This window comes from Apodemus sylvaticus, chromosome 4, assembly GCF_947179515.1.
Source record: "Apodemus sylvaticus chromosome 4, mApoSyl1.1, whole genome shotgun sequence".
In the NCBI taxonomy this organism is placed as follows: domain Eukaryota; kingdom Metazoa; phylum Chordata; class Mammalia; order Rodentia; family Muridae; genus Apodemus; species Apodemus sylvaticus.
Window position 1 is genome coordinate 80,469 of NC_067475.1, and position 24,849 is coordinate 105,317.

The 24,849-nt window shown below is 36.2% G+C and overlaps 1 protein-coding gene across 2 annotated transcripts in view; it reads right to left on the minus strand.

Moving 5' to 3' along the window:
• Wls (Wnt ligand secretion mediator) overlaps positions 1-24,849 on the minus strand; it is a 119,038-nt gene that overhangs the window by 76,891 nt on the left and 17,298 nt on the right. For both annotated transcript variants that reach the window (XM_052178840.1, XM_052178839.1), the window contains exon 2: positions 6,406-6,678. In XM_052178840.1, coding sequence (XP_052034800.1) covers positions 6,406-6,678 — 273 coding nt within the window. The remainder of the gene's footprint in view (positions 1-6,405; positions 6,679-24,849) is intronic.

Sequence of the window (24,849 nt, forward strand, 5' to 3'; positions counted from 1 at the left end):
TTAACAAATGTAAACACTATCACAATCAGGGAACTGATCTACCTAGGAGCCATAGAAAATAATTCAGTTGTGCTAGATTGTTAAAGTGTTAAAGTGCTAGATTGTTACTCTGTCAATAATGGAATTCAGGGAGGATAAATTGCATTTACAAAGGAAAAGAGAAAATATCTATGCTGCTCTAGGGCCATGTGACAACTGAAATGTCTTAAAGAATGAGTAGGTTTTCAACAAGAAGCCTTTCATCTATGGAAGAAAGAAATAATGGTAAAAAAAGAGATGGGACTTGAGGTGTGCTCAATGGTAGAATATGTGTTCAAAATGCATGAGGTCCTCGGGGTCTATTCCCAGCATGAAGAAAAAGAAGGAGGAGGAAGACAAGGAGGGGTTGGGGAGGAGGAGGAGAAAGAGCAAGAGGATTAGGATGATGATGATGAGAACCATGGAAACTTTAACATGAGCAAAGATGTTAAGAGAAGCAAATTCTGGATGTGCTTACAGAATATGAGAATGAGGATAATGTATGCATGTCAACAATAAGAAGGCTGCAAAAAAAAAAAAACAACCCTTTGAAACACAATGGAGAGAACTCTGAATTGTTAAGCCTTATTTGTTGATCATTAAAGATGTTTTGAACAAGGAAATGATTAAGATTAAATAATTATATTCATTTGTAAAAACTTTATTCCACTAAATGAGCTGAATTTCAGGAATAGGACACTTCTTTTTTTTTTTTTCTTTTTGAATAACTGTTACTTCCTAAGAACATTACACAGAGTTATTCTTCAAAATTACTTGGTTAATTAGATATTTTTATTGAAAGTTTGCACATAAAAAGTGGCTCAGAAAGATTCTAAATTTTTTCAGTATTGTAGAACTTTTAAGAAATGTTGTTAGAAGATAGCTCAATGATTCTGCAGGTAAAAGTACATGTGGTGGTTCAAGTGAGATTTGCCAACATAGAATTAGTGGATTGGTTTGGAAAGGTGTGTCTTTGACTATGAGATCTGGCTTTGTTTGAGTAGGTGTAGCTTTGTCAGAGGAGGCATATTCCTAAGAATGGGCTTTGAGTGGAGTGAAAAAGGGCAAGCACTTCTGTTAGCTGTTTACTATCAAACAAAAGCCCATGTAAGGCCCTATGTCTTTCTACTGTTGCCTGCAGATCAGGATGAATGTGAGCTTTCAGCCACTGCCCCAATACCATCTCTGTCTGCTTCCCATCATGATGATCATGAACTAACTTTCTAAAACTGTAAGCAAATCCTCCAGTAGTGTTTTTTGAAATAGGATTTCTCTGTGTAGCTCCAGTTCACTCTGTAGACCAGGCTGGCCTTGAACTCAGATTTTCCTGCCTTTGTCTCCCAGGTGTTGAGATTAAAGGCTTATACCACTACAGCTAACTTAAATGCTTAAAAAAAAGTGTTTCCTTATTCATGGCATCTCTTAACAACTATAGAACACTAAGACACTGATAAGCCTTATAATGTGAGTTCTATCCACAGAACCCATAGTGGAAGGGGAGAACTGTTACTTGAAAATTGTTTTAAAATCTCCACACTAGTACTTTGCATGCATGTACCCACAAGTTTGCATATGTACACATGTACATACATGCACACATGTAATTAATTAAATTTTTTTCCACATTTTCTTTTTCTTTTTTTCTATATTCTTTGTTTACATTCCAAATGATTTCCCCTTTCCCGGTTCCCCCCTCCCCAAATGTCCCATAAGCCCTCTTCTCTCCATCCATTCCCCAACCACCCCCTCCTATTTCTCTGTCCTGGTACTCCCCTACAATGCTGGATCAAGCCTTTCCAGGACCAGGGCCCCCTCCTTCCTTCTTCTTGGGAATCATTTGATATGTTAATTGTGTCTTGAGTATTCAGAGCTTCTGGGCTAATTAATATGCACTTATCAGTGATTGTATTGCATGTGTATTCTTTTGTGATTGGGTTACCTCACTTAGGATGATATTTTCCAGTTCCAACCATTTGCCTACAAATTTAATGAATTCATTGTTTTTAATTGCTGAGTAGTATTCCATTGTATAAATATATCACATTTTCTGTATCCATTCCTCCATTGAGGGACATCTGGGTTCTTTCCAGATTTTGGCTATTATAAATAAGGCTGCTATGAACATAGTAGAGTATGTGTCCTTATTGCATGCTGGAGAATCCTCTGGGTATATGCACAGGAGTGGTATAGCAGGGTCCTCTGGAAGTGTCATGCCCAGTTTTCTGAGGAACCGCCAGACTGATTTCCAGAGTAGTTGTACCAGCTTACAATCTCAGCAGCAGTGGAGGAGTGTTCCTCTTTCTCCACATCCTCACCAACACCTGTTGTCTCCTGAGTTTTTAACCTTAGTCATACTGACTGGTGTGAGGTGAAATCTCAGGGTTGTTTTGATTTGCATTTCCCTAATGAGTAATGATGTTGAACATTTCTTTCTTTTTTTATTTTCTAAATTCTTTGTTTACATTCCAAAACTCTTTCTCCTTTCCCAGTTCCCCCCTCCCCATATGTCCCATAAGCCTTCTCTACACCCATACTCCAATCACCTCCCTCCTTTTTCTCTGTCCTGGTACTCCCCTACAATGCTGGATCAGGCCTTTCCAGGATCAGGGCCCTCTCCTTACTTCTTCATGGGAGTCATTTGAAATGCAACTTGTGTCTTGGGCATCCAGAGCTTCAGGGATAGTGAATATCCACTTATCAGTGATTGCATTCCATGTATATTCTTTTGTGATTGGGTTACCTCACTTAGGATGGTATCTTTCAGTTCCAACCATTTGCCTACAAATTTCATGAATTTATTGTTTTTAATTGCTGAGTAGTATTCCATTGTGTAAATATACCACATTTTCTGTATCCATTCCTCCATTGAGGAACATCTGGGTTCTTTCCAGATTCTGGCTATTATAAATAAGGCTGCCCTCTGTAGATGTAGGGTTGGTGAAGATCTTTTCCCAATCTGTTGGTTGCCGTTTTATCCTTTTGTTGGTGTTCTTTGCCTTACAGAAACTTTGTAATTTTATGAGGTCCCATTTGTCAATTATTGATCTTAGAGCATAAGCAATTGGTGTTCTGTTCAGGAACTTTTCCCCTGTGCCCCTGTCCTCAAGGGTCTTCCCAGTTTCTTTTCTATTAGTTTCAGTGTGTCTCGTTTTATGTGGAGGTCCTGATCCACTTGGAGTTGAGCTTAGTATGAGGAGATATGATAGTTTACTTAAGTGACCCAAAAAACTCCACCAGAGAACTCCTACAGCTGGTGAACAACTTCAGCAAAGTGGCTGGTTATAAAATCAACTCAAGCAAATCAGTAGCCTTCCTATACTCAAAGGATAAGCAGGCTGATAAAGAAGTTAGGGAAATGACACCCTTCACAATAGCCACAAACAATATAAAGTATCTTGGTGTCACTCTAACCAAACAGATAAAAGATCTGTATGACAAGAACTTCAGGTCTCTGAAGAAGGAAATTGAAGAAGACCCTAGAAAATGGAAAAATCTTCCATGCTCATGGATTGGCAGGATTAATCTAGTTAAAATGGTCATCTTGCCAAAAGCAATCTACAGATTCAACAGGATCCCCATCAAAATCCCAACTCAGTTCTTCATAGAGTTAGAAAGAGCAATTCTCAAATTCATCTGGAATAACAAAAAACCCAGGATAGCTAAAACTATTCTCAACAGTAAAAGAACTTCTGGGGGAATCAGTATCCCAGACCTCAAGCAATACTACAGAGTAATAGTGTTAAAAACTGCATGGTATTGGTACAGTGACAGGCAAGTGGACCAATGGAATAGGATTGAAGACCTAGAAATGAACCACACACCTATGGTCACTTGATCTTCGACCAAGGAGCGGAAAACATCCAGTGGAAAAAAGATAGCCTTTTCAACAAATGGTGCTGCTTCAATTGGAGGTCAGCATGCAGAAGTAAATTTTTTATTTTTTATTTTTATTTTTTTTGATTTCTTGAGACAGGGTTTCTCTGTGTAGCCCTGGCTGTCCTGGAACTCATTCTTTAGACCAGGCTGTCCTCGAATTCAGAAATCCACCTGCCTCTGCCTCCCAAGTGCTGGGATTAAAGGCATGTGTCACCACTGCCCGGCATTAAAATTTTTAAAAGAAATAATAAGCTCTTACTTTTCTCTCTTGCCGTACGCTCTCTTGCCCTGTTCTCCCTCTCTTCCCATTGTTCTCTCCCCTTTCCACATGGTTATGGCCAGCTCTCACCCCTCTATCTTTTCTTTCTATCTTTATTTCTCAATCTATTTTCCTTTTCTATTTCTCTATAATAAAGCTTCGAAACAGCAGCAACAACAACAACAACAGCAAAAGAAACAATACATTTGGGGATTTAAATCTATCTTAGGAGTACTCTCAAGCATTCTCATAAACATTCTATTATACTTCTCATCTGGTCATAAATATGAACTCATGGGACAACAAAATGGATAAACAGGTAAAGATGCCTGCCAGCCAGTCCAATGACAGAGTTAGAGCCCTGGGAACCATATCATAGAAGAGGAGAATGAAATCTCACAAACTGTCTTGACATCCATAAATACACTGTGGTTTGTGTGAAACACACACAAAATAAAACAAAATTTAATTAGAAACATGTTTCAAATGCTATCTTGGCTACTTTGGAAAGTGCACTCACAGGTTAACATAAGATGGTCTTAAGTGACAATACCTCCTAGTAGGCTCCTGAGTTTGGGCTGAACTTACAGGTTTGCATCTAGCCAATAGAAGGTATCAGAAGTGATAGAATACCAGCAGTTAGAGTGGCTTCTGGTTCATGTTCCTCATATGACTCCTGAATGATTGTCCCTAGGAAAGCTAACTGTAGCATTATGAGGTAACCTGAGAGACCTACATGAGAGACAACAGCTAGCCAACCACACCAGTGAGCCTAGAAGCAGACACCATCCCCCAGTGCTACCTCAAAATATTCTGACTAAAGCCTTGACTTGAAGCCTTGAAAGGACTGAAATAGAGACTCTGGTTAAGTTGGGCTTGGCTTCCTGACACAAAGAAATCAAGAAATAAGTAATGATTGCTTGATTTAAGTTGATAACTTTTGAATGATTTATTATCCAGCTTAGATACTGCCAGTAGGCAACACTTATTTAAGTTATTAGAGAAAAAAATCTTTTCCTATTTCTAGGTAAGACTTAGAGCTAGGAGGTAGGAATCTATGTAAAAGATATTCGATTACTTTTTGAAATGCTACAAGCAGACAGCTTAGATAACAGAACATTGCATCCTTGATCTCTTTGTCCAAACATTGGTAAATCAGGGCATCTACCCACCTCATCCTCCTGTGGCCCTTCTTTGTTTTAAATTCTCTTTTCCTAAATGTATTAGAATTCTAGGAATACTAAAACCCGAATTAGTTAATAAATGTATTGTTCAACCAATGAATGAGGGAGGAATTTAACAAGTAACAGACTAGCTAGGTATATTGGAAACACCTCTGAATGTTATAAATAAGGGTTAAGGTTAGTGTTAGTCTCTAGAATGTTTTGCGTACTTCAACACTTACCTCCTACTTTTTATCAGGCCTTTTTCTCTTTGATATTCATCTAAAGTTTCTGTCACTCTCATCTACAAAACTCACATTCACATTGTTTGCCTGCTCAGTCTAAATAAAGTTTTCCTTGGTGCTGTCATAGTGTCCTATGAATACCTTGGTCACAGCATCCAATGTTACATCATACTACCAAACTGTCATGGTGGGTTATTTGTTTGTCATTGCCACCTAATTATAAGTCCTTTAAGGAAAGTTTTTCTTTGTGTATTTTGTACATGCAGCTAGAATATGTTTAGTATTTCAGAAAAGCAAAACAACAAAAAACAAAACAAAAACTCCTAAAGCAAAAATTCTTTATACTATCCCTAGATGCAACCAAATAAGTTTGAAAAATAAATTAATTAAATCAAAACCAAAATGTGTTAGTGGGATCATAGATATTCCTTGGCTAGCAGCCTCATTTGAGTAAGTATCTTTTTCTAAGGCCACAGTCTCACTCCATAGGAGTAATGAAATCCAATTAAACACAAAGGGCCTTCCTCTACTGAGGTTAGCTGCCTTTTGGTACTAGAAGGGGAATATGTTTAGTAGCTAGGGTACCTTTTAGGTTTGGACTGAAACCTTTGCAGTCTTGGGTCTGACTGTGGGCAACTTTACCAGGATCCAAGTGATATATATATATTTAAGTGATATTTGCCTCAAGAGATTTGGAAAGATTAAAATTTGGGTTGATTCAGATGAAGAGCTCAGAAAGTGCATAGGAAGCAGGAAACAGCTAATAACTATCTGATTTAGCATCATCAATAACACTCTTAGGAAGAAAATTCCCAGAGATGACCATAGCAGTTGAGATACTTACTGATTTGGTTGTTCAGCTTGAAAGCAATGTCTAGCTGTAGGATAAACAGCATAAACTGGAACCATGGGCTCATCTCCATAGAAGGGAGGGGAATGTGTATAGAAAACACAATGTCATTCGCTTCAATTTCTCTTGGAATTGCTTCCTCGATGTCACGGATCTTGTCACACTTGTTCGGTCCCCAAGGCACCAGCCATCTTGTTTTATGGTGGTTCTTGCGGACATCCACACATTTTATTGCTGTGTAGGGTACTGCTGTTGTGGGTGCTGGAGCTGAAAAGAGAGTGTTTTCTTGTTTTAGAACAGATTCTACTGAAGTGGCCACTTCTAGCTGATGCTCTTTTCAGTTCTGCCTTCCTTTCAGTTGTACACTGCCATCTACCGCTGGAGAGCAATCACTCTCTGAGCTCCTCTAAATCTAAGTGAGGACCCTCCTGTCACCTCCAGAGAGCCACAAAAGTATCTCCACAAGTCTCCCATTGTATTTCCAGTTAATTACACTATACACTTGTAAGCAATCTAATTCAGTTACCATATCCATTCAAATCTTTGTCACAAAGTTCCAGTGTGCCCCAAGAGCTGGGAGACTGAGTGAGGGCACTGTGGAAAGTAGTCTCTGAATACATATACTGCATCTGAGACCTGGTTGATAAGTTAGTTGCCTCTGTGCTAGCTTCAGGACTTTTATCGAGGAAACAAGTTCGCTAACTTCCAAGGTTTCTCTTAGCCCTATCATTCACAACCACTGCTTTTGACATACAAAAGAAACTATGCTGACTTCAGAACCCTACTTAGTTTAGTACCTGTTGAAAATAAATATTCAAATATTAATACTTCTAAAACAAAACAAACTATTTTTCATGATCATCAAGACAGAAAACAAATTTGAAAAATATATTGAAGCAATATTTTATTATAAAATGATTATGAGCATAATAGTAAAATCACAAAGTATAATTTCAAATTTAAAACATTTACCTAAAATACCCCTAGAGAAAAGAAACTACTCTTTAAAAAGCATTAAACATTATTTTTTTACTTAATATGCAATGATATTAATATCTATAGTAATGGTAAATGTTATGCTAATACTATAATATCTATATTAGTGGTAAACATGTTTTCAGAAAGATGAACCAATAACAAGTAAAAATGCTAGGAACTTCTTTAACACTTAATAAAGTAATACTTTATTAAAGAAGTATAACTGAAAGCCCTTGGATGTTGTATGTTGATTCCAAAGACATGGTGTTTATGTGGATTCATGCTATGGCTGTTTTTTTTTTTTTTAAAGTTAAAACCATACAACCATAAAGATTTTGTATCTATAATTTATCTAAAGCCATCTGTCTAGATTATTATTAGAAATGAGTCAATCAAACATTGGTTATTTTGGTCAGCTAAACAGATCCCTGATGCCAGAAAGACCAAATGACACATTTAATTGGATCCATTTTAATGTGGTTGGAAACTAACAGTGAGGCACAAGTCATAAATTCCATTTTAAATAACATAAATCAAACAGACTATTTGTTGCAGGAAATGATTACATTTAAAAACATCCATTCTTCCAAAAATGAACCTAATCTTTTTCAATTATTTTATTTGCTTGAAAAAACAAGTCTTTCACTCATCAGACAAAAATGAAAATAACAAGCTGAGTTACTCAGCTAAACTTCAAAGCCACATTCCACATGGAACAACAGAGCACCACTTCATTCTCAGTGGCTTGTGTGGGAGAGGGAAACTGTGTAGCAGCCAACCTGGTTTTCATATTTTTATTAACTCAGTATGTCACCCATAAAACAAAATTATCAAGAATACTCATACTTTTGAAGAGACCTTGGCAATAGCACTAAAGAAGCTTCAAAAGCATATTTTTAGCTAGACTATCAGAATGAGACATATTTTTATTCACTGGAATAATAAAGCCTCAAAACCATTTAAATCTTAAAAATTGCACCTAATTCAACATTTCAGCTTTTCTACTAGACCCCCCCCCCAAAAGAACAATGTTTATAGTATTTCAGAAAGTAAATATCACATTGATATTCAAGTGTAGCTACTTAAAGTTGCTTTGGTGATCTCTTCATAACTCAGGATGACATCTTACCTGCTGCTAAGAGTGGCTACATATAAAGATTTTTTAAAAAGGGCAAATATGCAACTTGTTCTAGTTGCTGGGATATCATTAGATGTGACAAAATTGTGACTACATAATCATAAGCAGTATCTAGAATCAAAATATGTTTGAAATGAGCCAGGCATGGTGGCACATTCTTTTAATCCTAGAACCCAGGAAGCCGAAGCAGAAGGATCTGTGTGATTTTGAGGTTAGTCTAGTCTACATGTGAATTCCGGAAGTGCCAGACCTATATTGTCTTAAAAGAACCCTCCCCCAAGTGAACTTTAAGTTCTTTTTGAAAATGATTTTATAGTATGGTAAAAGAACTAAATAAAGTCAAAATTATCTGTAATATGTCTTTTGAATAAGACATAATCCACTGTATTTACAACAAAAGTCTTAGTCCCTACTATGAGTCTGAAAATCAATTGTGTTAAAAAGGGGTTACCTTGATTCAGGCTCACAAACCAAGTCATGTTTGCTCAAATAAAAAGTAAAAACAATCACTCTTCAGTATTTGAAGACTAGTAAAGAAGTATCACCTAGTTGCCTCAGCACTTATAAAAATCTTCTGTATACATCCATAGAATATAATTTAATTGAAAACATAAGACTCAGAAGCTGACTTTTCCCAATATAATTTAGCAAGAAGGACAATGTAACAAAAACAAATATGTTCTGTCACTGTGAACTGTTAACCTCTCATATTGGTGGCTAAGAACACTGAAGGTATGTATGCATGCAGGTAAGCTACAGAAAGTATTCATAAAGATGTTGGCTCACTCCTTGATCTGTTCCCATTATTACATCAAAGACAGGTCCTTTTCACCTTTTCAGCATTAATTTTGACTCCTCTTATCTATTACAGTATTCATATTCTGAAATATGGCACTACAATATATTAAATTTTAAAGTGATATGAAATCAGTAAGGTCTGGACAAATTCAGGGTTGGTAAGCTACCTCATAGGAAAAAAATGATCCTTCAAACACATTGATTCATATTTGACTATTGTGAGCACCCATTATATGCTAGATACTGTGAGCTACTAAAGAAGACCTATAAGTACCAATAATGTGAGATATATGAAAGATAAAAATATAGACAATAGGTAATTACTATAAATTTTAATATAATTATGATGAATGCTACATTTAACCTGAGAAAGGGGAAAAGTTGATTATTTGAAATGTAGAAGGAAAGAGTAGATTAAAGTGATATAAAAATCCCATCTATCATCACCGACTTAACTCTGAATAAAAATGTAATCCAATACAGTAAACCTGTATTTCTTTTGGAAGAACATTCATTGGCTCCAGTGAGCTTCCTATTACTATCCCAAATGGTACCTTGGTTCAAAAGTTACTATGAAATCAACCACTATCATTTCTCATACTCAAAGCTGAGTCAATGTCAAATCATTGACCCTATTCTTTCTAAAACCTGTAGTTTAAAGATGGACAGAAAGATACAGGAGTTAGCTGCCATCTAGAAAAGTTAAAATAAAAACAAAACAACATTTGTCACTATTGAAGTGACAAATAGTTTCTATTTAAGCCAGCAGGAACTTTTTATTTCTTTTGTCTTAAAACAAGTAACAAAGCATCCCTTTGCAACTACCTAGAAGTATGTAACTAAAGACAGAGACAATATTATAAGAGGCTGAGCATTTGATAGGCAACCACATCTTGATAGAAAGTTGTTCCAACAAGGATTTGAATAAAGACTTTTGGCTGTAAAAGAAGTCTGGAATAGCTTACAGGGCATACCCCCACCCTCCCAACCCCATAGAATACTCTAAAATAGAGAAACTGTGAGTTCAGAGAGCAAGGGCACCACCAGGTTAAAAGGGCATAAGCAGGCACCTTGCCTACAGATGTCCATGCTTGAGTTTGGATAACTAGAAAGACCATTTTTAATTAATTGGTTGATTGATTCAGACAGTTCTTGCTATATAGCTCTGGCTGGCCTGGAACATAGAAATCCATCTTCCTCTGCCTCTCAGTGCTAGGACTAAAGCCATGTGACACCAATACACTTAGCATTAGAAGGAACATTTGACAGGATTACTCCTACCTTTGTCTGTTTCAGATCTTTGCTTCTCTAGCCAAGGGTACATTCCCACAATTATTGTGGTTTCTACTTTATTGTCCCGGCTAAGCTCTATAAAGCATTGTTTAAAAGGCATAAGAGACACACAAAGAATGAATATTTTTTATTTAGATACTTCCCTTTCCTTAAGGAACACTTTCCTTTCAAGATCTCTCTCCCTCTCTCCTTCCCTTCCCTACTGCCCCTCCCTCCATCTCCCTACCTCCACCTGCACCTAGTCACAAGGCAGACAAGCGATCTACTGGAGAATTAGTGGCCTCCAGAGTTTTGTCTGAATTGGAAAAGAGGAGCTCCACTTCTCTCAGAAAAGATTTTGAAATCTCAGTTATCAGGTCAAAATAGCCTTTCCCTAACTTACACCAAGGAATACTTTCCTTCAATAAAAATGCTATTTGAAGATTAATCTGCTTGGGCTGAGTGGAAGGAATAAAGAGAACAAACTAGTTTGTGTGGGTAACTATACATAATACAATAATAATCAGAACTTTGAAATTTGAAAAATGTAATGATTCTGAATAGAATAGTCAACAACTTCAGAAGAGTACTTAGCAATAAAAACAACAAGAAAACAATGATGCACAGATACTTTCTTTTATGACTCTAAAAAAGGAGGTTGTGTTAACCTTTGAATCATCTCAGTTAAAAGCTTACACGTACCATCTCTATACTTTAAAAAATATAAATAACTTATTTATCTAGGACTTCATAGTTTCACTTTAGTTTTCTCCATTTTGTTCTACAAAATCATTTTAGGCTACTAGATATATCAGCTCATATTAAAGGAATAACAAACAGACTGATTTAAAATAGATAACAGAAGCAATAGATAAATAACGCCAGGCTTTCATGTGAACTGTTAGTAAGAACCTCAATATCTACTTCACCTTGGAATGTAGAGAACAGCCTTCATTGCCTGGTAGATAGGTCAAGTATGGTGATACAAGACTCAGCACTTAGAAGGCTGGTGCCAATCTGTTCAACATAGAAAGACAGGTCCTCCTACCCACAAACATTTACTAATAAAGTATGTACCCAATGAAAACTCATAGAATACATGCTCTGTACTTCAGTTTTTCAGTACCAGAGAGCATAAAAAGGATGGAGGAAAATATAAGAAAGGGGATTTAGTATTTGAAGTAAAAAAGGTTAAATGTAGGCGTTATTAGCACACCTGTAACTTTTAGTCAAATGTTCCCAAAGCTCTTGGTTGGCATAACAGAATCCTATCTAAGTTTAGAAGTTGGCTTTAAACTGTCTTAACCTAGGCTGGTCTTGAACTCATGAAAATCCTCCTGCCTCAAACTTAGTAATTGGATTTTTCAATATAATTCACTGAGACATTCTTCTTGACTGTTGCTGAATTCAAAAGCTTTAATTCTGATTAAAAAGAAAACACATGAAATAAACTGTACAACTTAAGTAGACAGATATCATTATTTGGCTGAATTGTAATGTTCCAGACAGTTAATAACTGAGCCAAACTTGTGCATCAGCTATCCAAGATAAATTCCTGAAAATACTGTTGTCGTTCTTAGCAAATATTTAAGTCTGAAAAGTGTCCCTGAATGACAGTTCAAAAAGTTCAGCTACAGAAAACGCAAATACTTATATTAAACTGATTTAGCAGTTAGGAATTAACTAACTCAGTTTCTGCAGCTATAATGTTCAGACACATGTTTTAACACTGCATTTACTTTAAGGATGGAATTATCATGCATTTCAACCATGCTAATTAAATCTTACCAGATTACTGAACAAATTATTACTTCACAATTAAGTAGCAGTTACTTCAAAGTAAAAGTGTATTTGCAGAAACTAGAACTAAGACAGGACTTTAGCAATTACCTTAGCTATGCCCCTTTGAGCAGAATTGGGTATACTTAGATACAATTCATTATTTATAGTAATTCTTGAAAACCACTTTCAATGAATAATCACACTAACATCTTTTATTGAATAAAGCAAGAACTCTTCTACACTAAATGACTACTACCAAGACATACAAACAAATATGCTGCTTATGCCAACTTGTTAATGTTCTTACATTCACCCAAACAGTAACACATCAACACACACATACGTATACAATACAACATATAGATGCAAATATACACAAACAGGAATGCACAAACATTCACATGACAGCACAGACATACATGCATTCACAAAGCAACACACAGATGTCCACAAACTTCAAATAGCAACAAACAGGCACAGACAGACAGACACACAGACACACACACACACCATTAAAACAGCAATTCATAGAAACACATAACATACAGCTGGGCAGAGCATCACACTTTTTAAATCCCAATACTGAGAGGCCAAAAAATATGTGGGTTTACACATATCTTCCACATGGTTACCCTCACAGATACACCTACATAGTGACACCCAGATGTACACACTTACCCACATGCAATACAGATACACATGCACATGCACAACATATACCTCAAAACACACATAGCTCAACACAAAGATGCATATACACACATATTAACTACATAGAAACATGCATCCTACATAGTAATACAGACACAGCTCACAACACAGTAATACAGATAAACACAATAGCAAATATACTCCACACAAGAACATACTCATGTATCCACATGGCAATAGATGAATATGGCAAAACAGATGCCCACATCCCACATATCATCAGAAAGATACACATGCATGGCAATATACAGGAATACACATATACACACCAGGCCCACACACAGGTGTACACTGTAAAAGTGAATGAACTGAACTATTCAATTTAACAGGATTTAGAATTAATTTGAAAATAAGTCTATGGGCATGTCCATAAGAGATTATCTCAATTAGGTTAATTAAAGCAGGAGGAGGAATAACCCACAGAATGATGTCAGTTACATCTAGATCTTAATTTCAGAAAAAGGAAAGACTAATCATAACACCAGGAGTTCATCATCTCTCTTTGCTTCCTGACTGAGGACACAAAGTAAACAAAAACCTCAAACTCCTGACATCGTAATGGACTATATTAAAACTATAAGCCAAAATAACTCTTACTTCCTTGCATTTGTCTAGGAAGTTATCACAGCAACTGGAAAAGTAGCTAGTGTACATATGTGTATGACAACATAATCGCATGCACCTAACAGGTTAACACATGCAACCCATATGTTAACACACAAGTGTATTTATGGTAACCTACATATCCTACATAGCATCACACAAATATACAGACATGCAACCACATAGCAACAAACTGTAAATATCCACATAGCAACACACAATCCATGAATATCAAAAGTTGAAAGCAAAGTAACTTTCTGTAGCAAGCTCTTACTAAAAATACTTCTCTGTGACACAAAACTCTGGATGAATGACACCAACAGTTTAACACCAAAGCTTCAGAAATTGCAGCAGTCCAATTAATTCTGATTCTAAAAGTTTAAAAATATTTTGATGGCAGGACAGTGGTGGCACATGCCTTTGATCTCATAACCGGGAGGCAGAGGCAGGTGGATCACTTTAAGTTTGAGGTTCTAGTCTACAGAGCAAGTTCCAGGACAGTCAAAGCTACACAAAGAGTTCTTGTCTCAAAAAAAATTATGTTTACATCTTAAACAGATGACTATTTTTAAATGGTTGACCTGTAATCTCTCAATCATGTCTGGTGCCAAAGATAGAAGAATAGAATTGCTTTATAGAAACCACACGTTAAATACACATCACATCATTTGCTCAGCTTGGACCCTCTAAATTAAAGTGCTTTAGAACTGAACCAAGCTCTTACATAGTATGTGAATTGCTATGATAAACACTTATCTTAGTGTTATCACTAAGATTATCTTAGACTGAAGATTGGTGCCAGTTTTTTTTTTTTGAGTAAAATAATAAAATGCGCATAAAAGGTGAGAGGTTCAGCATGCAAAATCTGCATTCATTAGACATGTTAATTAGATCAGGAACCCAATGGCCTAAATATGTATTAAAAAACCAATACTCATCTTTAGTATCTACCAACAAAGAAAGGCTGAATCAAGAAGTCTGACAGAAGTACATAAAATTACTAACTCTAAGCTGTATTTCTGGAAAAAGTCCGTTATTACATTACTCAATGATGCTTAAAACAGGAAAAATTAAACACACATGAAATGAGCACAAAGGTTTCCACAAGACCAAATGACTCATCTGTTCATGCTTATTGCTCTGCAAATTAGACATTTGAGTTATATATCCAAGCTTGTGCCAGTACCTCAAAATTTATAACTTATGAGCCAAAAGACTATGTGGAATGCAGCCACGATCACCTATGGGAAGAAAATCAGAGTGTCACAATGTACTACTTTGTGTCATGAACACAAAACAGCAGTTATGCACCAGTCTTTGTATAAGAATCTCTTCTAGGTGCACTGGAAATCCTCCAAACTGCTCTAGCAGAGCTGTAGGCATGAGGGACAATAAAGGTAAATAACTGTTTCTACTTCTTGAACAAGTAAAAGTAAACCACAGTACACATTACATTATAATTTTAGAATTAGGAAACTCCAAAATGAATTAATCTCCTAAGAGAAACATCTGCTGTGGAGTACAATTTTCTGATATAGGCTATTTATAATTTATTACCTGGCATCTATATCTACATCTTATAGAGGTTCCAATTTTATCTTTATTATTAGCACTACTAAAGATGTGCTATAAGTAATATGATAATTGTAAATCACTTTCATTTTTAAAGTTCCATAAAAGTTCCTGAAAATACATTTTACTCATCTAATCCTAATGCGTATTCTCCCACATTTATTGGGTTCTTGGGTATAACTTCATATTCTGGGCAGACAGAATTTGGGATATCAGAGTAGAAGAGACATGACTCCAGGTAAGGAACCCAGTGTTGCTATTAGAAGAATGTCGTTACATACTTTGTAGACAAGAATGAGAAAGAACTGTAAGTTAGAGACAGATTGGCTTCAGAGCAAACTAATAAAGAATTTAATAATATTTTAGGTAAGCATATAATATAGCTCAGGAATAGTTTAGCTCAGGAAAGAGTGAATTCTTTATTCATAATAAATTCAGAAATAAACAATGGATAAATAAAAGAAAGTCTAAACTACAAACAAGTTTCATTTGGTTATATCAAAATGATAAATATTCTTATGCATATATGCATATGTGAAGGAATGTAAAACTTAACATCCAGTAAAGAGCCACAGTTTATTGATTTCTCTCCATTTTCTGACAAAATTCAAAAAACATGTAAAAGTAATCAAAGAAACAAAGTATAGCCAAGGAAAAGCAAGGTCCATTAATGTCCTATCAAAATTTCACAGTTTTCCAGAATCGTCATTTTCCTAGTTTTTCAAAGAAAAGGCAAACCCTTATAATTTGTGAATTCCCTAGAATTAAACAAAGAGGTACAATTTAAGTGTGATCTACAGTATTAGGAATTCTTGTATTTCAATTACTATGTAAATGTTAAACATTTTAACACTTTTATCACTTCTAGGTTTAACTCAATTGCTATTTATTTTGCCTAATTTGTTAAATGCTACGAGCCAAGATCTATTAATTTCTCTGATTTTCTTTCAATAATAATAAGTAATTATTGTTTCTTCTGGTGTCAGTATTATCTGAGCTATTTTTATAACAACATTCTGTTGAATATGTAAACTTCTAAACAGTAGGAAATTATAAACTTTTAAAGGGGTGAGTGCATCTTCCTTTCTAGTATCCATAGAGGTTTAAACATATAAGTTCTTCAAACCCAAATTGAACTATAGGTCTTTGTGGAGCCATTATGTTATAATAAACTGATTGACATTTATTTATATTTGATTTATGAACAAACATTCATTAAACACTTGATAGGCATCATTACAAGAATGCCATAATGGATTAGTATGGCCTTCTTGTACTAATACACACTGAAGACTGATACTGAGAGGTAGTCTGGAAGGTACTCATGCTTCCAGTGACATAACAATACTCACAAGCCCAATCCATGTTCCCTTCTTTCAAAACACTCAAATATCTGTGTCAATAAGTTTATAGCATGAAAAAAAATTTGAGGATTAAAATTAAAATTTCCTAAAGTATCATCTTAGTCTAATAAAAGAAAGGCCATTTACATATCAAGTGACATGAGAGGCAGTCAAAAATGTGCTGAAATGTTTGTGTCCAATATTAATATTACAGTAGTATGTTTAGGTAACTGCTTTTTACTACAGTTTTTAGAAAATGGAGCTCTCAAAAGGTATGACTTTTTAACTCACCCAAGAACTGCCCCTAAGCTTGCATGATTGCATGAGATATAAAATAAAGCAAAAGGTCCACATCCATTATTATATATATAACATGTGTGTGTATATATATATATATATATATACACATACATACACACACATCATATATATATATATATATATATATATATATATATATATATATATATATATATATATATATATATTACATTTCAAGTGTTATCCCCATTCCCAGTTTCCCCCCTCCCAGAAACCCCTTATTCCATCCTCCCTCCCTCTGCTTCTATGAGCTGTTTCTTCACCCACCCACCCACCCACCCACCCACCCACCCACTCCTGCCTCCCTGCCCTGTATTCCCCTACACTGGGGCATCTAAACTCCATAGGACCAAGGACCTCCTCTGCTACTTATGCAGCTGGAGCCATGGGTCCTCCATGTGTACTCTTTGGTTGGTGGCTTAGTCCCTGGGAGCTCTGGGAATACTGGTTGGTTCATATTACTGTTCCTCCTATAGGGCTGCAAGCTCCTTTCAGCTCCTTCAGTCCTTTCGCTAGCTCCTCCATCTGGGACCCTGTGCTCAGTCCAATGGTTGGCTGAGAGCATCCACCTCTGTATTTGTCAGGTACTGGAAGAGCCTCTCAAGAGACAGCTATATCAGGCTACTCCCATCAGCAAGCGCTTGTTTTTTGAAAGCAAGAACAGTTGTTTTTTGTTTGTTTGTTTGTTTTTGTAATTCTGAGATCATCAAGTGTGCTTACAAAGTTGATCTTTTTTTAAAAATTGGATATTTTATTTATTTACAATCAAAAGTTATCTCTTTTCCTGTTTTCCCCTCCAGAAACCCCCTATCCCTTCTTCCCTCCCCCCCAGCTTCTATAAGTGCTCACCTGCCCGTCCACCAACTCCCACCTCCCTAAGCTGGCATTCCTCTACACTGGGGTATCAAGCCTTCCCAGGACCAAGAATCTCTCTTCCCATTGATGTGGGACAAGGCCATCCTCTACTATATATGCAGCTGGAGCCATGGGACCCTCCATGTGAACACTTTGGTTGGAAGGTTAGCTCTGGTTGGTTGATAGTGTTCTTCCTATGGGTTGTGAGCATTGGCCTCTATATTTGCTCGGCTCTCAAAGAGCATCTCAGGTGACAGCTATATTAGGCTCCTGTCAGCAAGCACTTCTTGGCATCTGCAACACTGTCTGGGTTTGGTGTCTGTATATGGGATGAATTACCAAGTGGGGCAGTCTCTGGATGGCCTTTCCTTCAGTCTCTGCTCCACACTTTGTCTCCATATTTCCTCCCTTGAGTATTTCGTTCTCCCTTCCAAGAAGGACTGAAGTATACACACTTTAGTTTTCTTTCTTATTTAGCTTCATATGGTCTGTGAATTGTATCTTGGGTATTCTGAGCTTTTAGGCTAATATATACTTATCAATGAGTAAATACCATGTGTGTTCTTTTGTGACTCTGTTACCTCATTCAGGGTGATATTTTCTAGTTCTATTAACCTAAGAATTTCATGAACTCATTGTTTTAATCTGAGTAGTACTCCATTGTATAAATGTACCACATTTTCTGTATCTATTCCTCTGTTGAAGGACATCTGGGTTCTTTCCAGCTTCTGACTGTTATAAATAAGGCAGTTGTGAACATAGTGGAGCATGTATCCTTATTACATGTAGGAACATCTTCTGGGTATATGCCCAGGAATGGCTGGGTCTTCAGGTAATACTATGTTCAATTTTCTGAGGTGCTACTAGACTGATTTCTAGACTGAAACTGCCAGATTGATTTCCAGAGTGGTTGTACCAGCTTGCAATACCACCAACAATGGAGGAGTCTTTCTTTTTCTCCACATCTTTGTCAGCATTTGCTGTCACTTGAGTTTTTTATCTTAGCCATTCTGACTGGTGTGAGATGGAATCTCAAGGTTGTTTTGATTGGCATTCCCTGATGACTAAGGATGTTGAACATTTCTTTAGGTGCATCTCAGCCATTAGAGTTTTGTTAGTTGAGAATTCTGTTTAGCTCTGATCCCCATTTTTTAAATAGGGTTATTAGGTTCTCTGGAGTCTAACTTCTTGAGTTCTTTGTATATGCTGGATATTAGGCCTCTATTGGATGTAGCACTGGTAAAGATATTTTCCCAGTCTTTTGGTTGCCATTTTGTCCTATTGACAGTGTCCTTTGCCTTACAGAAGCTTTGCAATTTTATGAGGTACCATTTGCTGATTCTTGATCTTAGGGCATACGCCACTGGTGTTCTGTTCAGGAAATTTTCCCCTGTGCCCATGTGTTTGAGCCTCTTTTCCACTTTCTCTTCTATTAGTTTCAATGTATCCAGTTTCAGGTGGAGGTCCTTGATCCACTTGGAATTGAGTTTTGTACAAGGAAATAAGAATGGATCAATATATATTCATCTACATGCTGACTGCCAGTGGAACTAGCACCATTTGTTGAAAATGCTGTCTTTTGTTCACTGGATGATTTTAGCTCTTTTGTCAAAGATCAAGTGACCGTAGGTGTGTGGGTTCATTTCTGGGTCTTCATTGATTTACCTGCCTGTCTCTGTACCAATACCATGCAGTTTTTATCACTATTGCTCTGTGATACAGCTTGAGGTCAGAGACGGCAATTCCCTGAGAAGTTCTTTCATTGTTAAGAATAGTTTTTGATATTCTGGGTTTTTTGTTATTCCAAATGAATTTGCAAATTGCTCTTTCTGACTCTACGAAGAATTGAGTTGGAATATTGATTCTCAAAAGAAAAATTTAGAGTTGGAAAGGTGGCTCCATGACTGTTAGATCCTGTTGTTCTTATAGAGGACCTGACATGAGTTCCCAGGACCAACACGGTGGTTTACAATATCAGTTCTAGGGAATTCAATGTCTTCTTCTGACTTTTGCAGGTACCAGGTAGGTTGTGGTACACTTACTTGCAAGCAAAACACTAACACTACAAAATAAGTAAATCTAAAAAAAAGAATAAATTTTAAAATGTATATTTCTCTCAAGTCATTCCACAACATTCCTTGCCATGGCATAACTATGATTCCATGTCCCCAGAAGTCCACACTGATTTTAATTTGTTGATATGTCAGCCTGGGTGCATCAGGTTGCCATTTACAAATTATGAAAAATAGCAGCAGTTATCCCTTTGTATATCATTTCCTAAGTGCTACAGATTATCCTAGGAGTTTAAGAGGAACTTTTTCATCCATACATAGATGTAAATAGTAAATAAAATTCTCACTATTCAGAGATGGGTAAAATGAGTCTCTGAAAACTACATATCTTATGTCAGTCAATAAGTAAGTGCTTTACTCAGTGTCCAGCTTGTATGAAGTTCTATTCCTAGTATGGAGCTGACTACCATTCATAGCTTTGTTATAAAGTCAGTCATACATTGGTTTTTTAATAATGGAGTTCCTCTTGAAAATAGGAAGATTGTGGGTTTTAGCTAAGTAGAAACAAGCAGTAATTAGTTACTATGGTAGTGAAAGCACATTTAACTTTGACTGAAAATCCAATCACCAGAAAATGGATGGGTGATTAGGTGTCTAACTAGATAAGGTGTATCTCATGAAGAGAAGAAAATGAAAATAACAGATCTTCAATTATGTGACTCACTACCATAAAAAAACACAGTAAAACACATGTTCTAGATCCCTCCAAATGAAAAAATATTTCAGGATTCACATGAAGAAATTAAATATAGTCACAGAAGCACTTTCCACTGAAGGTTAAGAAAGAATATCCATTTATAGAAACGTGTAAACTGGATTAAAAAAATTGAGTGTACTGAAAAATTAAAGAGCAACATGTAACTGAAAGAAAAATCTCCTTTGCTCCAAACAATTAGCAAAATGTGGATTTCCTGTTGAAAAAGCTAATGGAAAGTGAAGGCTAGAAATTTCTACTGAGAAGAAAATGCCAGCAATTGCTTATGTGAGAGAAAAGGAAAACTTCAGCCTAGAAGGAAAGTACATTAGATGATAAGGACCCAACAGGTGAAGAAATTGTGAGAGATTATTTTCCATCTGTTCTGAATAGATGATCAAGACATAGGAGAGTCAGGGCTTTTAAACAAAAGTAAAACCAAACCTCACTGTCTTTCAAATACAAGACACTCAGATGTCTAGAATTTATGACCACTTTTTTTTTATTGGATTTGAAACTATGTTTTACTTTTGAAAGATAGATAAGTAGAGAATAGATAGATAACAATAAACAGGCAGACCCTTTCCAACACATTGTTGTTGCCTTTGTTTTCATAGCTCCTTATTTCTTCAGTATCAACAATTCATTATAAAATATCTCTTCTGGGTATATGCCCAGGAGTGGTATAGCAGGATCTTTTGGAAGTGACATGCCCAGTTTTCTGAGGAACCACCAGACTGATTTCCAGAGTGGTTGTACTAATTTGCAACCCCACCAGCAGTGGAGGAGTGTTCCTCTTTCTCCACATCCTCACCAACACCTGCTGTCTCCTGAATTTTTAATCTTAGCCATTCTGACTGGTGTAAGGTGAAATCTCAGGGTTGCTTTGATTTGCATTTCCCTGATGACTAGTGAAGTTGAGCATTTTTTAAGATGTTTCTCCGCCATCCGAAGTTCTTCAGGTGAGAATTCTTTGTTTAACTCTGTACCCCATTTTTTAAATAGGGTTATTTGGTTTTCTGGGGTCTAACTTCTTGAGTTCTTTGTATATATTGGATATTAGCCCTCTATCTGATGTAGGGTTGGTGAAGATCTTTTCCCAATTTGTTGGTTGCTGATTTGTCCTTTTGATGGTGTCCCTTTGCTTTACAGAAACTTTGTAATTTTATGAGGTCCCATTTGTCAATTCTTGATCTTAGAGCATAAGCTATTGGTGTTCTGTTCAGGAACTTTCCCTCTGTACCGATGTCCTCCAGGGTCTTCCCCAGTTTCTTTTCTATTAGCTTCAGAGTGTCTGGCTTTATGTGGAGGTCCTTGATCCATTTGTAATAAGGATATATGCTCTACTATGTTCATAGCAGCCCTATTTATAATAGCCAGAAGCTGGAAAGAACCCAGGTATCCCTCAACAGAAGAATGGATGCAAAAAATGTGGTATTTATACACAATGGAGTACTATTCAGCCATTAGAAACAATGAATTCATGAAATTCTTAGGCAAATGGATGGAGCTGGAGAACATCATACTAAGTGAGGTAACCCAGTCTCAAAAGATCAATCATGGTATTCACTCACTAATAAGTGGATATTAGCCTGGAAAACTGGAATACCCAAAACATAATCCACACATCAAATGAGGTACAAGAAGAACGGAGGAGTGGCCCCTAGTTTTGGAAAGACTCAGTGTAGCAGTATAAGACAAAACCAGAACAGGGAAGTGGGAAAGGATGGGTGGGAGAACAGAGGGAGGGAAGGGGACTTGTGTGACTTTCAGGGAGTAGAGGACCAGAAAAGGGGAAATCATTTGAAATGTAAATAAAAAATATATCGAATAAAATTTAAAAAAAATATCTCTTCATCAGACTGATAGATTGAATGAATACAGCAGTGATAAGTTGAAAGTCTTTCTTATAAAACCACCCATACTGTAAATTTCCAAGCTTGTCCTCACAAGTACTAGAAAATTAATCTGTAGGCATATAATCTCCCTTGTAAAAAGATAAATGTTGAAAGAATAACAAGTTAGAATAACAAGTTTTCTTAAAAAGCAACAACAAAATTATACTGATTCACCTTTCCCTACTGAATATGAATAATTCAAGAGAACCACCCTTATTTCTTCATCTGTAGGGTACTCAAGAGTAGTTTCAGTCTTAGTATCTTTCACAACAAGGATTAAGTGAGCTCTAAAGATTACTATTCTTTGATTTCTAACAAAGGAATCTCCAAAAAAGATAAAACAATTTTTCCAAATTTAGCTAGTAAATGAGATAATTTGATTCTCTATTTTGTACTTATTTTAAAGGCTTGGTACAAAGTGACTCAAGTCTGATAAATTCATCAAAACTCCAAAGTTTTACAAATCTCTTTCCTATTTTTTCACCATCATCAAATGTTTACCATCTAAATACAAGCTGGCCACCATGAACACCTTGGGCAAAGCCAGCACCTTAGCTACCTACTTTATCAGTACAACTTGATTCTGCCAGGCTTTGTCTGGGAAAATTCTAACCATTTGATTAATTATTTCTTAGTTGGCTTAACTCAGCAGAAACAGTGAACCAAACAGTGGTGGTTTTTTAAAAGTGTTTTTCCATTCTGATTACAAAGGAATCATGATTAACGAAGTTCTCTTTGTGTCCAAGCTCCATTCTGATGGACAGAGAAAGAGCACACTCCCCCAACTCCTTTTTGATTACTGAGTTCTTTCCTACTTGTGTTATCACCCACACAATCTGTTCACAGCCCACACAAACAATCTTGCCAGTCTGTGAGAGTTCGTAAAACATTTATGTGGTAAAAGAAGACAGAACTAGCAGAACCTCATCTTAACAAAGGATGATGAGACATTCAGTAGAAGAATTCACAAAGGGAAATACAGACAGAGGCCCTAAGCTGAATGGATTTGCTCACAATGGTTAACACAATGCCAGTCCTTATGGGGACTTGTTAACTTTCTGGTCAATTTGCAGCCTCCTCCAGCTTTTGCCCTTCCAAACTCAGTTTCTTTTAGAAGTACTTTTTATTGTTGTTGCTTTGGTTTTTTGAGACAGGGTTTTTCTGTGTAGCCCTGGCTATACTGGAACTAGTTCTGTAGTCCTGGCTAACCTCAAATTCAGAGATGATCTTGCCCCTGCTCTCTACCCCCGATCCCCCAGAGCTGGGAATTAAAGCATATGCCAACTGCCAATCCTGGCAGGATTTTTTTTAAAGACATACAATGAACAAGTTAAAGAGTCGAAATCAGTGACTTAAAGATACTTTATTTTTTCTAGAACTTAAAATGTAAAACCAAGTCAGCTAAAGAATCTAGTTTCAAAGGGATTGAGCTAATGAATATAAAACACTTAGCACACTGCCTAGAGTATAACTGGTGTTCAATTAATATTGCCTGTTTATAATCATATTGTTGTGTCTTTCTCTCAATATTTTTATAATTGTCTCAACCTTTCTAGTAATTTAAAATATTTACCTTATGTGTACTTTGGTTCATTGTTAAAATCAGATACTTCATATACATTGTCTTCTTTTGCAAGTCTAGATCTTGAAGTTGACAATATCAATATAATGAATATCTTGATTCATTATATAAGATAAGCTCAATAGTTTTATATCAAGTACATTCCTATCACAGATGAGCAGATGATTCTGTCCTGTGATCTATATTTTCCAAAATTTTGTGAAGTAGAAATTATGCCCTAATTTTCATCTACAATAAACTTCTGATAAGTGTTTAAGAACACTGGTTGCTCTTCCAAAAGACCTGGGTTCTATTTCCAGTACCCACATGGCAGCTCACAACTTATAACTCCAGTTCCAGGAAATCCATGACCCTTTTCTGGCCTCCAAGGATACCAGACATGTACAAGATACACAGACAAATATGCAACCCAAAGACCTATATGCATAAAATAAAAATAAATAAATCTTAGAATTAATATCTGATCAGCAGATAAACAAAAGACTCAAGATTTGCCCTGCTATTTTTAATTTAAAAGAAGAAAGAAAATAATGGGTGGGTGGAAAGACTGATGAACATATGTAGCTTTGAGGAAAGGCATGACCCTGTTTTAACTGTCAAAGGAAATGTCTTCAAGCAAAAACAGGAAGAAGTATGAAGAATTGGATATCCACAGAGGCAAATGATACTCAAGGCAAACTTCTTCATACTAGACACAGGCTTTTCCTATTAAGTAATTATTAATTTAGAACACTGAATGATATAAACCTTGTCTTCATTTATACATGTCAAATTGTATTTCAGTTAATTACCCAAATTTGATAATCTATGTCAGACTTC